This window comes from Canis lupus, chromosome 1, assembly GCF_011100685.1.
Source record: "Canis lupus familiaris isolate Mischka breed German Shepherd chromosome 1, alternate assembly UU_Cfam_GSD_1.0, whole genome shotgun sequence".
NCBI lineage: Eukaryota > Metazoa > Chordata > Mammalia > Carnivora > Canidae > Canis > Canis lupus.
In genome coordinates, this window is record NC_049222.1 from 122,638,437 (window position 1) to 122,651,151 (window position 12,715).

Genomic DNA, 12,715 nt, shown 5'->3' on the forward strand with positions numbered 1-12,715 from the left:
TCGTCACAGGGCTCTAGCCAGCCCATCCATCTCCCTGCTACGTGGCCAGCAGTGCGCCGAACATTCCACGTACGAAGGGAATGGCGTGCGTCCCCGGAAAGACGGGGCCACGGAAGGAAGGGTGTCCTAGGCCGCACCCCGTCCCATCAGCCCCTGTCCTGTACCCCAGCCCGCACACGGTTGAGATGGACCTTGCACCCTGCAGAGCTTCCGCAAGCCTGGAGAGCCTCCGGGGCCCGAGCCTCCCTTCGGCCTTTGATCCAGGCTCTCTGAGCCTCGGGCCCAGGGATGCCCCTCCCCGTCCTCAGCAGGCACAGGACAGAGTCCAGGGACCTCGGGAAGCCCAAGGTGCTCAGTTAACGTGCGGTGAGTGATGGGCCGACGTCCGACACGGGCTCTGTGAACGCAGCCTGGGCCTCCAGCATGGTGGACCCTGCGTGGTGGGGGGGGGGTAGGGGGGTGGAGTCAGTCTCCTGCCTCCCTGGGTGCGAGGCTCCCACTGCGACTCTGGAGATGGGCTTCGTTTTCAGAGTCTATGACATCAACAAGAATGACCTAGATGCCCAGGCATCACCTCCCCGAGTCTCCAGAACGACCCTACGAGAAGGCACTATTATCGTTGCCATTTCCCAAAGGAGGAAACTGAGGCATAGAGCAGCTGAATGACCTCCGCAAGGTCCCCGAGCCAGACCTCAGCACGGTGGGCGTCACGGGGCCGCTGTCTGGATGCCGGGCCAGGGCACCGCGCCTGTCATTCTCAGGCCCCGCTCTGCAGGAGGCCTGGCTGCCACGAGGAGACCGCGGCGTCCCGCGCTACCCCGGCGGGCTCGTGCGCGTGCGACCCCACGACTTCATTCATATCAGGGTGCAGGTCCCAGGTGCAGAGGTGGCGGGGCTGCCCGCAGCTCGCCTGCCCTGGAGGACCCTGCCTGTGGCTTTTCCTTCCAGCATCTCTCCTGCCTTCGCCTTCCCACCTCCGGGGAGTCGGCAGCCCGATTCCTTGAGGAGCCGCCAGAGGGAGCCGCCCGCAGGGGAATGGGAGGCTCTCCGGGGCGGGCCGAGTGTGCGGAGGGCCGTCCCCCCAACTCAGGGGGGGCTCCTACTGGGAGACGGTGGGGTATGTCAGGGTGGGCGGGGAGTATCTGTCCTGCCCCTGGTAAGACCAAGACCGTGCGGTAGACAAATGTATAGTAAGGGCCGCGCCGGCCGTCAGGTGGGCTTACCCCGCGCGCACAAGTGACAGTAATAAGGAGGGTGGGAGGAGACCTCTGGAGGGAAGGACGGGCTTAGGGGATGGCTGGTGACATGGTCTCACGGGCGTCTACCTGGCCCCCAGCTCACTGAGCTGCATGCGGTGAAGAGGCACAGCTCTTTAGAGTCGCCACATGTGTACCTTTTTGAAAGAACCACCTTACGGGGCCGGTATATGCTATAGCATATGTGCGTGCGAGTGCGTGCTGTGTGTGCGGGCACCTGGGCCGCGTACATGCGGTGTGGCTGCCTGCGAGGACACACTCACTCCCAAACTACTTTCCATTCCAGAGAAGAAAAAGAAATGAAAGGAGCCAGGCAGGGTGACGGCGGCCCTCGGCCCGGGGTGCCAGGCGCCCCGAGAGCAGGGCTCTGAGCTGGGGGGGCCCAGGCTGCAGTCAGGGCCCTCCACCCCCTTCCTGGGTGCCCGGGGGGACACTCCCTGCACCTCACTGCATGGGGGGCTGATCAAGTGGAGTCGGCACCGAGGGACCCTGGAGCCTTTTTCAGATTTGAGAGGCTTCCAGGCCAGCCTGAGTCTGTGGGTGGGGGGTGGGTGGGGGTGGGGGTGTTGTCCATACCCCCGTGACCTATGCCCCGCAAGCCTAGGAGTAAACCCAGGCCTCAGTCTTTCAAAGGCCCAGACCCGCGGCCCCGGGCAGCACCGGGCGACACCGGGCGAGGTCCCGCGCGGTCCGGGTCGCTGCGGCATCCGCATCCGGGCCTGGGGGTCGCGGGGGGCTCGTGGCACCGAGGGGCGCCCGGGTCAGCCGCCTGCGGTCCAGGCCGCGCCAGGGGGAGGGGCGGGAGCCCAGCCGGGGGGGCGCTGCGAGGTCGGGCTCGTGGGTGCTGCCGCCCAGGCCAGGCCCCCAGGGGGAGGGGCGCGGCCGGGCCCGGCGGGCGGGAGGGGCGGGGAGGGGGAGGGGGAGGAGGAGGAGGAGGAGGAGGAGGGAGCCGCGGCGGCGGAGCGGACGCCGGAAGGGCCCGGGCGGGTGAGCGGAAGGCGGCGGCGCTGGGGTGCGGGCGGGTGCGCGGGGACCGGGGAGGAGGCGGGGACGGGGACGCGGACGGAGACGGGGAGTGGGGAGGGGGAGGGGGAGGGGTGCGCGGGGGCGGGGAGGGGTGCGGGGACCCGGGTGCGGGCGGCGCTGGGGGCGGGGCGCGCCGGGGCGGGGCTGCGGGCAGCAGGGCCTGGGGGGACGCGGGGCCTGAGGAGCCGGAGCCTGCGCGCCCCCGGGTCACGGCCCGGCAGGTGCAGGGCCTGGGTCTCCCCGGGTCGCGGCCGGCAGGTGCAGGGCCTGGGTCTCCCCGGGTCTCCCCGGGTCGCGGCCGGCAGGTGCAGGGCCTGGGCACCCACGGGAGAGGCCAGCGCCCGGGGCGCGGTGCAGGAGACCCACGGGCTGCGGGGCCCGCCCCCGGCGCCAGGTGTCCAGGGCCCGTATGAACCACTGAGGCACGGAGAGGCCGAGTCACGGCCCAGGCAGCACAGGCGGCCTAGCGGGCTGCGACCCCGGGGGCGGGACTCAGGGCGCTGGCGCCGAGCGGGGCGTCCGCAGTGGCCGGGGTGTGCGTGAGCTCCGGGTCACGGGCTGTGCGCCCCTCCGGGGGAGCAGGGCGCGTCCTAGGAGGATGCAGGTGCCAGCACCCGCCCGCCCCGCCCGCCCCGCCCGCCGGAAGTCCCGGGGATGGGAGGATGGGGAAGATCCCGGGGGAGGGCAGGGAGGGCAGCCGGAGGCTCAAGGTTAGCGCCGCCCTCAGCCCAGGGCGTGACCCGGGATCCCGGATCGAGTCCTGCGTGGGTTCCCCGCGTGGAGCCTGCTTCCCCCTCGGCCTGGGTCTCTGCCTCTCTCTCTGTCTCTGTTTCTCATGAATAATAATAATAATAATAATAATAATAATAATAATAATAAAAGATATCCGAAGGGCTGGAAGTTTCCTTAGCCTGTACAAAAAGACATGAGGAGATGCCAAGATGCCAAAAGGTCAGGGTGACCTCCCTACGCTGGGAGGGCAGGGACAGCTGCCCGGCCCGGGCCTGGGGCACAGGGAGGCGGCACCTGCTCCCCTCGGGCGAGGGGTCAGGGCGGCCCTGCGCTTGGTCAGGACAGGTCAGCGCAGATGGCCGTGGACGCTGGGGTTTCAGCACCGGCCACCCCCAGTCTGTCAGGAGTCGGGGCTGCTGCCACAGGGCCGCGGGGGCCGCAGGGACATGTGCCCCGGCCTGTCGAGGAGGAAGACAGGCCCGTGGGAGCTGGGGCTACACGGCAAGACCCTATAGAGCCCAACAGAGAAGAGGCAGGACTGTGGCCACTGAGGCTGCATCCGGGCTCTGTGAGGCCACCAGGTGCCCTCCGAGCCTCCCCCTCCTCCAAGGCTCTCCCTCCCCGGAGCCTCCCCCTCCTCGCACCACCTGGTCCAGCTCAGAAGCCGCGCTGCGCTCCCGGGTGGGCTCACCTCCCTCCTCCCCGGAACCAGCCGGGCAGCACCCCAGCCTGGTGCTGGTGACATCGGGGCCGCCAGTTGGCGCTGCCCCCCCCGCCCCCCGGGCAGCAGAGGGGCTCTCTGGACCCAGAGCCCGTTTGTGCGTGAACCTGCTGGCGACACAGGTGCGCCGTGGGGAGGCGCCGCCCACCCTGGGCCTGTCCCCCCGCGTCCCTGCGGTACAGACGGCAGGGGAGGAGTGGGGAGACGCAGCACCGGCTTCCCGCCCCGCGTGGTGAAGTCACGAGTCAGGAGCCGGGCTTTCAGCGAGGCCCCGGGCCCCGGGTCCCAGCCCTTCCGCAGGGTCGGCTGATGCTCTACCTGCTAATGAGGCCCCAAGGAGCTTCACCCAGGGGTGTCTCGCACTGAGGCCTCGGTGGGGAGCCCGTGCACCCAGCCAGAGGTGGGCCGCGTCCACCGCCCGACACCGGCTGGCTCCCCAGCTCTGCGCAGCCCTGGCCTGTGCCCTGCGCGGCCCTGCTGGGCTCCGGGGGCCCGGGGGTGCCATTTGCACCACGAGGCCTCCCTAGCCCCTGGCGCTTCTGGGAAGTCATTCAGAGCAGCTGGGGAGCTAGGTTCCCTGAGGGACACTGGGGGGACGGGGCCTCTCCTGCCCCTTTAGCACATTTCCTTGCCCGCCACGCAGTGTGAGTGCGGGTGCATCCTCCCCACCGGTGAGGGCAGCGCCCGGGCAGCCAGCCCCGCAGCCCGTGGTGGGCTCCTTGGGAGCCTGCAGCGGGCAGCTCACCGCAGCCTCCAGAGGGCCTGCCAGGACGGCCCACGGTCTCCCTGCTCCCCAGCACAGCGGACGGCCAGAAAGCCGGCATGAGCCGGGTGTGAACGACACAGCGGGGACCCGGGAGGACCGCTCGCTCTACCAAGGGACCTACCGTGAAATGAGACCCGTGGGTTCTCAATACTCGAAATGCGGTAGTATTTGACGCGAAACTCATTTTATTGGCATAGCTGCGCAGCACCTGGGACTGGGTAAACCAAGTCACACCCCGCGCCCCCTCCTCTCTCGGTGACTCGCGCCAGGTGCAGTCCGGTGACTGTTAGGACGCTAGTGCATTACTGTGACCTGTGTGTGCACGGGGCTCGCCCGTCCCGGCGGCTCGCTTCCAGGGTGGCGGATGGGCCTGGACTCTGCGCCAGGGCTGCAGTGGGGAGAAAGGAGCCGGGGCGCCACGGGTGTCCTGGCAGGTCCGGGACGCAGGGAGCCAGGGCGGGGCAGGCGCACCCGACCTCCTCCAGGCCCTGGAGCACCCTGCGCGGCCTCCACACCCCACCTGGTCAAGCAGACACGTTGGGGGGATGTGGGTGGCACTTTCTGAGCTCCAGGGCAACGTGGCAGGTGGCAGGAGTCCTGGGTCGTGCTCTCCTAGGCTCTTGCTGTCCACAGTGCAGTCAGGACGCCAGCTGGAGGCTTGTGGCAAAGGCAGCAGCTCAGCCTGCACCACGGCTGTGTTGCCTCTCGGGTCGCAGCCCTTCCCAGATCACCTGGCCCTGCCTTCACAGCCCACATGCGGAGCCCCACTGGCGTCAGTGGCGTGTCAGAGGCGTGTATGGGTGAGAGAACATCCTCCAGGGCCACCCTGACCCCCGCCGGGTGCCCGCCTCCGATCCCCTCGGACCCTCGGGAGCCCAGCCTGTAGCTGGTGTGTCTGCACTTCACACGCAGGACTGGGCGAGTGTGCTCAGGGGCCCAGGGCGGGCACACGCGGTCCCCGCGTCCAGCGCCTTCCCCTGCCCTGTCCCAGGGCCGGGATCGAGGCCGGGCCGTCGTGCCCCCCGCCAGGCTCCAGGCCCCGGGGATGCGGGAGCCAGCAGAAGGCCGTGGATGCCAGGAGGGCACACTGGCCTCCGCGGGTGACCGGGGGACACGCGTCCTGGCCTTGCTCCAGCCGAGCTGCTGCCGTCCACGCGAGACTCGGCCTCGACTCTAGGAGGACTAGCGTTTGGGCGGAAATAGTCCGATGCTCATTAACACTCTCCCTTAGAAATGCTTCCTTCAAGGCTCGCCAAGATGCCCCTCGTGGTGGAAGACGTCATGAGGCTGCTCTGCTCCATCGCTGAGGAGAGGAAAATGCAGGCAGCCGTCAAGCACTCTGGGAAGGGCGCCCTGGTCACTGGGGCTGTGGCCTTCCTTGGTGGTCTGGTCGGAGGCCCACCCGGACTAGCTGTTGGTAAGTGCAAGCTCCGCGGGGGGCGGCCAGCCTCCAGGGCGTCGTACAAACAGCCCCTGACACCACAGAGACCCCACGGAAGGGTGACCCGTGTGCGATGCTTTGAGCTGAGGTTGCTTCTGTGACACGGTCTCCGTGTACCTAACTCATCCTATGGGAAACACGGGCTTGAGTGTGAATGTCTCAGGAATCCGGGCATCCTTGCAAATGGCACGTGTCCACGCAGACCCGGGGCGCCTCTCCCCGCAGGGACGTGTCCCAGCGTCCGACAGTGGGGCTGTGCTGGGTCCCCGCCAGCCTCCTTGCCCTGGCACCATCACGTGTCCCTGCAGAGGGAGCCGGGGGGAGGCTGGCACGGCCGAGGGGGCCCTTCTCCACTTGCTCGTGGGGAGAGACCGCCGGGTCCGGGAGCAGACGGTCCCAGGCCGGAGCAGCAACAGCCGTCCAGGTGCAGAGGAGCGCACCTGCCGCCGGCTCGAAGCGTCTCTCCGGCGTCGTGGGGGACGTTCAGCAGACCTTGGGAACGACTGCTCTCCCCTCCCGGTCCTCCTTCCTCTGCAGCCGAGGGGCAGCCTGGCCGGGGCCGCGTTCTGCCTCCGGGCCCGAGGCCGGCCTGGCTGCGTCCCGGGGAGGAGCGGGTTTCCAGCTGCGTCCACGCCGGGCCTCCTGGGAGGCTGCAGGCTCCCGCCTCCTGGTGGGGTCCACCCAGGCCCGGGCCCCTCTGGCCCCGGCGTCTCCTTTCAGAGAAACCTTCACTTGGACCGGGCCGTGGAAGCACAGAGCGGTTGGCAGACCGTGTGGGGAACCCCCCAAACCCCTCAGCCACTTCTGTTCCCCCAAATTCCCATCTTGGGTCCTTGCGGTGCATTTGTCACAAGTCAGCAACCAACCCCGATGCGTCACTATTCTCCGTTCCCGGGCTCGATCGAGACTTTGCTAGTTCTCCCGTCAATGGTCCCTTCCTGTCCCAGACCTTCGGAGGAGGGGGGGCGCCCGGCTCATGGCCCCTTTTCAGGGACACGTGACCTCCACGGGGCCTCCCTGGGGACGCCCGCCGCGACCTCTGGTTCAGGGGGTCCTTGCCAGGTTTGTCCACTGTGACTCCAGCGTCTCCCCTGTCCAGGCTCTGCCCTTTCAGCGTCACTAAGTAGCTGAGCTGCATCCATTAACATCTCGTCATGATGTTCAAGAATCATGGGATTTTTAATGAAGAAACCTCGCATCCGAGGGGTAGCCGTGGGCCGGCGAGGGGTAGCCACGTCCTTTAGGCAGGGACCCAGCTCCCGGTCACCCACGGGCTCCCTGAGCCGCCCTCATTCCTGCCTGGCCCCAGAGGGCACCCGAGTGTGATTCCCTCGCCCCAGGGCCCCTTCCTGTAGCAAACCTGAGGCCCACCCGACCAGATACAACCGTCCCTCGACACAAGCCCTCGAGTCCCCAAGTCGTGCACCTGAAACTGGGTCCTAAATTTTCCTTTAAAAATGTCGATTATGCCCCTTTGGGGTCACGGGAAGAGTAGGAGCAGGTAACCTACATTGGATGATTATCACCATACAACTCTGGGGGGCTGGCGTGGACAACCAGGGCCTCCAGAGTACAGGTCTCCTCTGTGCCCAGGGTCCCTTAAGCACGTGCTTTCAGTTGACATTTCCAAAGTTCAGGGACAAAGAGCGATGATGGGGAAGACCCAGCCCCACCACGGAGATGATTCTCCTTGAAAATGCACTTGCTTCTCAGCTCTGCTTTCAGACGAGAGGGTTCTGCGGGAGGCAGGAAACCTCCAGGCCCTGGGGAAGACTTCAGTTGGCGCAGCTGCGAGGAGACTCCTCCTGCTGCACCTGGGAGGGCAGAGCTTAGGGAAGGGCATGCTGGGTGTCAATTATCCGAGCCTAATGGACCGCAGTCCCCATAAACCTCTGCCCCCCGACTGTGGGTGGAGGGACACGAGGCCGAGGCTGTGCTGGCCTTCTCGGGAATGTGCCCACTCGTCACGGCCGCGGGCGTGCTCCCAGCAGGAACCCAGGCCTTCGTGCACGCATAAGGCCCAGCTCATCGAAGCCGTCCTTGTTTTGCAGGGGGGGCCGTTGGGGGCCTGTTGGGCGCGTGGATGACAAGCGGACAGTTTCAGCCGATTCCTCAGATCCTGATGCAGCTGCCGCCCTCTGAGCAGCAGAAGCTCTTTAATGAAGTGACCGCCATCGTCAGGCACCTGGAGTGGACGGACGTCGTGCAGCTGACCATGCTGGTCATGGGCAGTGAGGCCCTGAAGCAGCAGCTGGTGGCCATGCTGGTGAACTACATCACCAAGGAGCTGCGGGCCGAAGTCCAGTACGGGGACTAGAGGCTCCTCCTGGGGCGGCTCAGGTCCCCCGGACGCACAGGAGGGGACGCGTACTGGGAAACCCCACATCGCCCCTGTAGTGCCGTAGATGGAGTGAAACGCGCTGGAGACGCTACTACTGTGCCGCATCGTGTACTGGAAATTATTTATGAAGACGCTGTTTTGGGGTCCTGACACCCCGTTCGCCGGGAGCCTGGCCAGGAGCAAATCTGTGCCTGCCGCAGACGTGGGGGGCGCTTCCTGAAGCCACCTCTGCTCCCGTGGGGGCCCCGTCCTCAGCACCTGCTACGGGACCCGTCCCTCCCCGGCGGCACCGCGTCTCGGGACCTGGGAGCTGGCCCCCGCGGGAATCCTGCTTACCGTCGTGTGCCCCTTGCTGTCTCTGCCTCGAGCCGCCCCGCCGACGGACGGTGGCCCGGCGACTGCAGCCACAAGCGCCCAGGCACCCGTCCCGTCCCCAGGGCCTCAGTCTCCCCATCCAGCAGGCTGTGGTAGTTGTTGAGTTTTGCTCTGTAAATTAAATGCCTCCAGTCGAGAGTATTGGTCTTTCTGCAGTGATAGGATCTAGGAAATGCGTCCACCCTACACGGTTCTTATTCTGGGTTCCCTTTGCTCTCAGAACCGTAGCTGGACTCGGTGTCATCAAATTGCAATAAATGTCTCCGGACGGGCCTTTTCCATAAAGCGTCGCCAACATCCAGGGTCGCTCGCACGGAGCACAAGGGAAGGTGCTGGATTTGTGGCTTTAAGGAACGACACAAGCCTCCCAAGTCCGGTGCCCAAGGCCTGACCCCGCAGGCTGCCCGCTTTGGCGCCCTTGCTGCCCTGTGCCCACACGGCCACAAGCATCCCCAGGCCTCCCCGAGCCCGTGCACAGTGTCCCTCGGGTCCCCAGGCCTGGGCAGGGCACCCGGCCCAGGCCGCCCTGGGGTGAGGAGGGGCACCGCTGCCGAGGAGATGGCATCCTGGCACCTCCAGGGGGGTAAGGACCGTGTCAGGCTGAACTAGAGCCCACGCGGAGTAAGGCCAGACCAGGGCCTCTGAACTAGGACCCCACGACCCCTGGGTCTGGGAGAGCTGGGCCCAGCGTGAGCAACCAACCGGGGAGGCTTCCCTCGACCCCTCAGGCACCTTGTGTGACAACTCATGGCCCCGGGGTCCTGGTTCAGACGCCCACAATGATGTCCCCGGGAGCCCCTCCCACCCCCTGGCCCGCCTGCCTTTATTCCTGGGAAAGACACTGACCCAACTCCTGACCAGAGTTGAAGCAGATGGAGCAGCCCTTCCTGAGTGAAGTCACCCGGGACCAGCGGGGTCCTGGGGTGCCCTGGGATGGGCTTTGGGCCCAAGAGGGCAGAGCAGACCTCCAGTCCTAACCTGGGAGGAGAAAGCACTTTCCTGGCTCTCCCTCCGGCTCTCCCCTCGCCTCCTGTGCTTTAGTGTTTCCTTCTGTGTCTCCTTTGCAAAATCTTCCTTTATTTATTCTTTTAACAGGTAATAAGAGCCTGGTGCAAAACTCGGAAGACTCCAGAGAGGACCGATGGAAAGGCGAGGCTTCCCCCAGCATGCAGGCCTACCCCAGCCCCCTCCCCAGGGGCAGCCACCGTGCCCGGTCTTGGGTATTCCCTTACTCCCCTTGAAATGGTCTTTGGAAACCATAATCATTTCCTTGCGCTTGTGTTTATTGATGAAAGCTTAGAAAAATGCAGAAAAGGATCAGGAGACCACTATCAGTGTCACCACCCAGAAAATCACCCTTAACACATGCCCCCAGCTCAGCCCACCCTCTAACACCTCGTGTCGGCATCTGGCATCTCCAACATACTCACATTCTTCCCGCTCAGACTCCTCTGAACATTGTTACCAATTAACACTGACATCTGTGACGTCCTTTAAAATGTCTCGTAAATATGCGTCATGGCCGTGGAGCATCCCGGCACTGAGCCCGGTCCCCGGTGTGGTTTTCCCTGCTGCAGCGAACATTTTGTGTTAACCTCCTTCCTTCACATCTTGGTGCCCTCCCCGCCTCAGGGTCTGGGGTACACATCTCACTGCATCTGCACCAAGACACAGGAGGATGGTGCATCAAAATTCCTCATTAGATGGGTGATTATGGACATCCTGGTGGGATTCGGTTTTCTTTGCTAGTGGGGGTGACAAGGCCGGGGTGGCCTCCTGCTGGCCCTCTCCCCAGGTGGTGTTGACGCACGCCCCCCAGGCCCAGTGGCTGACTCCCAGCAGGGGGTGAGGGGGTCCCAGCCTGAGCAGAGGGCTGGCTGTGGGCTGGCCCCTACGCTGGCAGGGTGGTGGCCAGGTGGGCAGTGACAACGGGGTGGCCGGAAACAGCAGGGGGCTGCCAGCAGGGCAAAGAGGCAGCCGAGGAGGAGCCTTGGTGGTGGTGGGGGACCTGGTAATTATAGAAAGAAACCATCTGTTCAGGCCAGTTATTAACCTGCTTTGGGTGTGGACATGACAGCACCGAGCAAGGCTCTTCACAGGCAGATGGTTGTATTTTTAGCTGGAATGAACTCTCTTATTTTTCCATCTTCTGAGATGTCTGGGCTGGACGGTCCTCTCCCTGTTACCCATTGAGAGGAGCCATCCAGTGGGCAAGGCGGCGCATCCTCTCTCTTCCCTCCCGCCTCCCTGGGTCACCTGCCGGGCCAGGAGGTGGCTCCTCAAGGATGCCCTGTTAGGACTTCCCCTGGGCAGGGGGCTGGGGTCTTCCTGAGGTTTGAATAAGCCACGAACACAGCGTCACCATATGTCCTGCAACGTGTCTGCAGAGAAACCAGAACGAGTCTCGATCCCGAACAATCAACATATGGCAGTGAAGATCCGCCAGGACTGGCCTAAACCACCCCGGGAAGGGGGCTGTGGGGAGGTAAATGGCTTTACTGGCCAGAGGAGGCTTCTCGGAAGACTTGCTAACAGCGGGTCAGGAGGCGAAGCTGGGGCCCGGCCGCCTGACTGGCAGCCTCGGGGCGGCCGTGGGGACCCCAGATGCTGGCAGGCACAGGGAGCCGCAAGGGGTTTCTCTCCAGTACTGACGTGGTGGCTGTTTCTTTCATTCGTGTGCGTCTCAGGGACGGCCTTTCCCCGTTCTCCTGTGCAACGAAGCAAAGGCCTGAACGATTAATGGGTGAACGTCCATACAAAAGACCCAACCCAAACTGGCAGGGCCGTAGGATGACGACGCACACGGAGCGGCAGCGACCACACGTGGGGACACCGTCCTCTGGGAGAGCGACTTGAAGAAGAAAAGGCTCAGGAACCAGGAAGCTGCACACACTTTCCAGCCAACACACTGCACTTCAGGGAGACAAGACGAGACAAGAATCTCAACGGAAACCAGATCAAGATGCCCAGGGCCCTGCTGTTTGGGGCCGCGGGAGAGGAGGGAGCCACCCCAGGGCCGAGCACCAGGGAGGGAGTCAAGGTGCCTCCTGGGCAGCCTCATCACTGATTTTAACGCGGAGGAGATGGGGATCGGCCTCTGGGATTCAGATCGGCCGCCTACACCGTGTCTGCCCCACAGCAACTTCACACTTACAGGCTTGGGGGGAATAAAGAGAAAGACAAACGGGAACTGGTGCCGGGGACCGCTCGGGGTTCCCGGGCAGTGAGAGCCTGGCTCAGAGGAAGCCGCACAGGTGGACCAGGATCTCCGGGTGTGGCACCTCCAGCCCCGGGGGATTCCAGAGTGTAAACACGTGGATTATGCACCTGTCCCGAAACCAAACAAGAACTAGCCTGGCCCCCAGCTCCCGGGGCTGCCTCCAGGGAACCATCCACCGCCGCCCCGACTGGCCTAGAGGCCCTCCCTCTCGGAGGCCTGGCCCTGCTGGCACGGGAACGGGTCCCGCTCATCCCCAGGCGGGTGGCACAGGCACCTAGGCTTCCGGGCAGGAGGGCCTGTCGAGCCGGGGGCCCTTTGGGATGTGGGTTCTTCTCTCTGGTGTCTCTGCAACAGGACGTGACACAAGCCACAAGTACGAGCCACAACCATAACTTCAGATTTCCTACTTGCCACATTTTTAAAGAGTAAGAAGAAACAGGTGAAATTCACTTAATAATAGAGTCTCGCCCAGCGCCCCAAGCGATTATCGCCTCAACGTGTAATTGAGATGAATGGCTCTTGGGATATTTTCCTTTTTTAAAAATATTGAGGCTTTGGAACCTGCTGTGTAGCTTTTACACCTGCACATCTCCATTCTGAAGCCACGTGCCACCCGCGTATGGCCAGTGGCCGCCACCTCGGGCCTCACCGCTCTGCAAGATACAGGAGGGAAAATATAAAGCTGGAAGATGGTCCTTTTCCACTTGGGCTGCCGGGGACACAGACTCTCCCTGTGAGGGTAGGAGCCTCCTCCCCCCGTCCCTAGTCTCAAGCCCAGCAGCTGGGCTCCCTCGAGGTCAAGAGCAGCTGGGATGATGCTGTGGACTGAACTGTGTC

The 12,715-nt window shown here is 64.6% G+C and overlaps 1 protein-coding gene and 1 long non-coding RNA gene across 4 annotated transcripts; one reads left to right on the plus strand and one right to left on the minus strand.

Annotated features, from left to right (window-relative positions):
* The first annotated feature begins 217 nt into the window (after positions 1–217).
* On the plus strand, positions 218–8,799 carry C1H19orf12 (chromosome 1 C19orf12 homolog). Of its 3 annotated transcripts, none has more exons than XM_038529536.1 (3): positions 218–366; positions 5,733–5,918; positions 7,994–8,799. In XM_038529536.1, exons 2-3 carry the CDS (start codon positions 5,735–5,737, stop codon positions 8,257–8,259), a joined length of 450 nt encoding a protein of 149 aa, XP_038385464.1. In that variant the 5' UTR covers positions 218–366; positions 5,733–5,734; the 3' UTR covers positions 8,260–8,799. The 3 variants fall into 3 exon arrangements, with proteins under 3 accessions (XP_038385464.1, XP_038385465.1, XP_038385466.1); XM_038529537.1 differs by lacking the exon at positions 218–366 and adding an exon at positions 2,186–2,243; XM_038529538.1 differs by lacking the exon at positions 218–366 and adding an exon at positions 2,214–2,268.
* A 1,121-nt stretch (positions 8,800–9,920) lies between these two features.
* On the minus strand, positions 9,921–12,000 carry LOC119870990. The gene is made up of 2 exons (XR_005354823.1): positions 10,712–12,000; positions 9,921–10,229 (listed from the first exon to the last, which is right to left on the minus strand). It is a non-coding gene; the product is annotated as an uncharacterized LOC119870990 (long non-coding RNA).
* Positions 12,001–12,715: the final 715 nt, after the last annotated feature.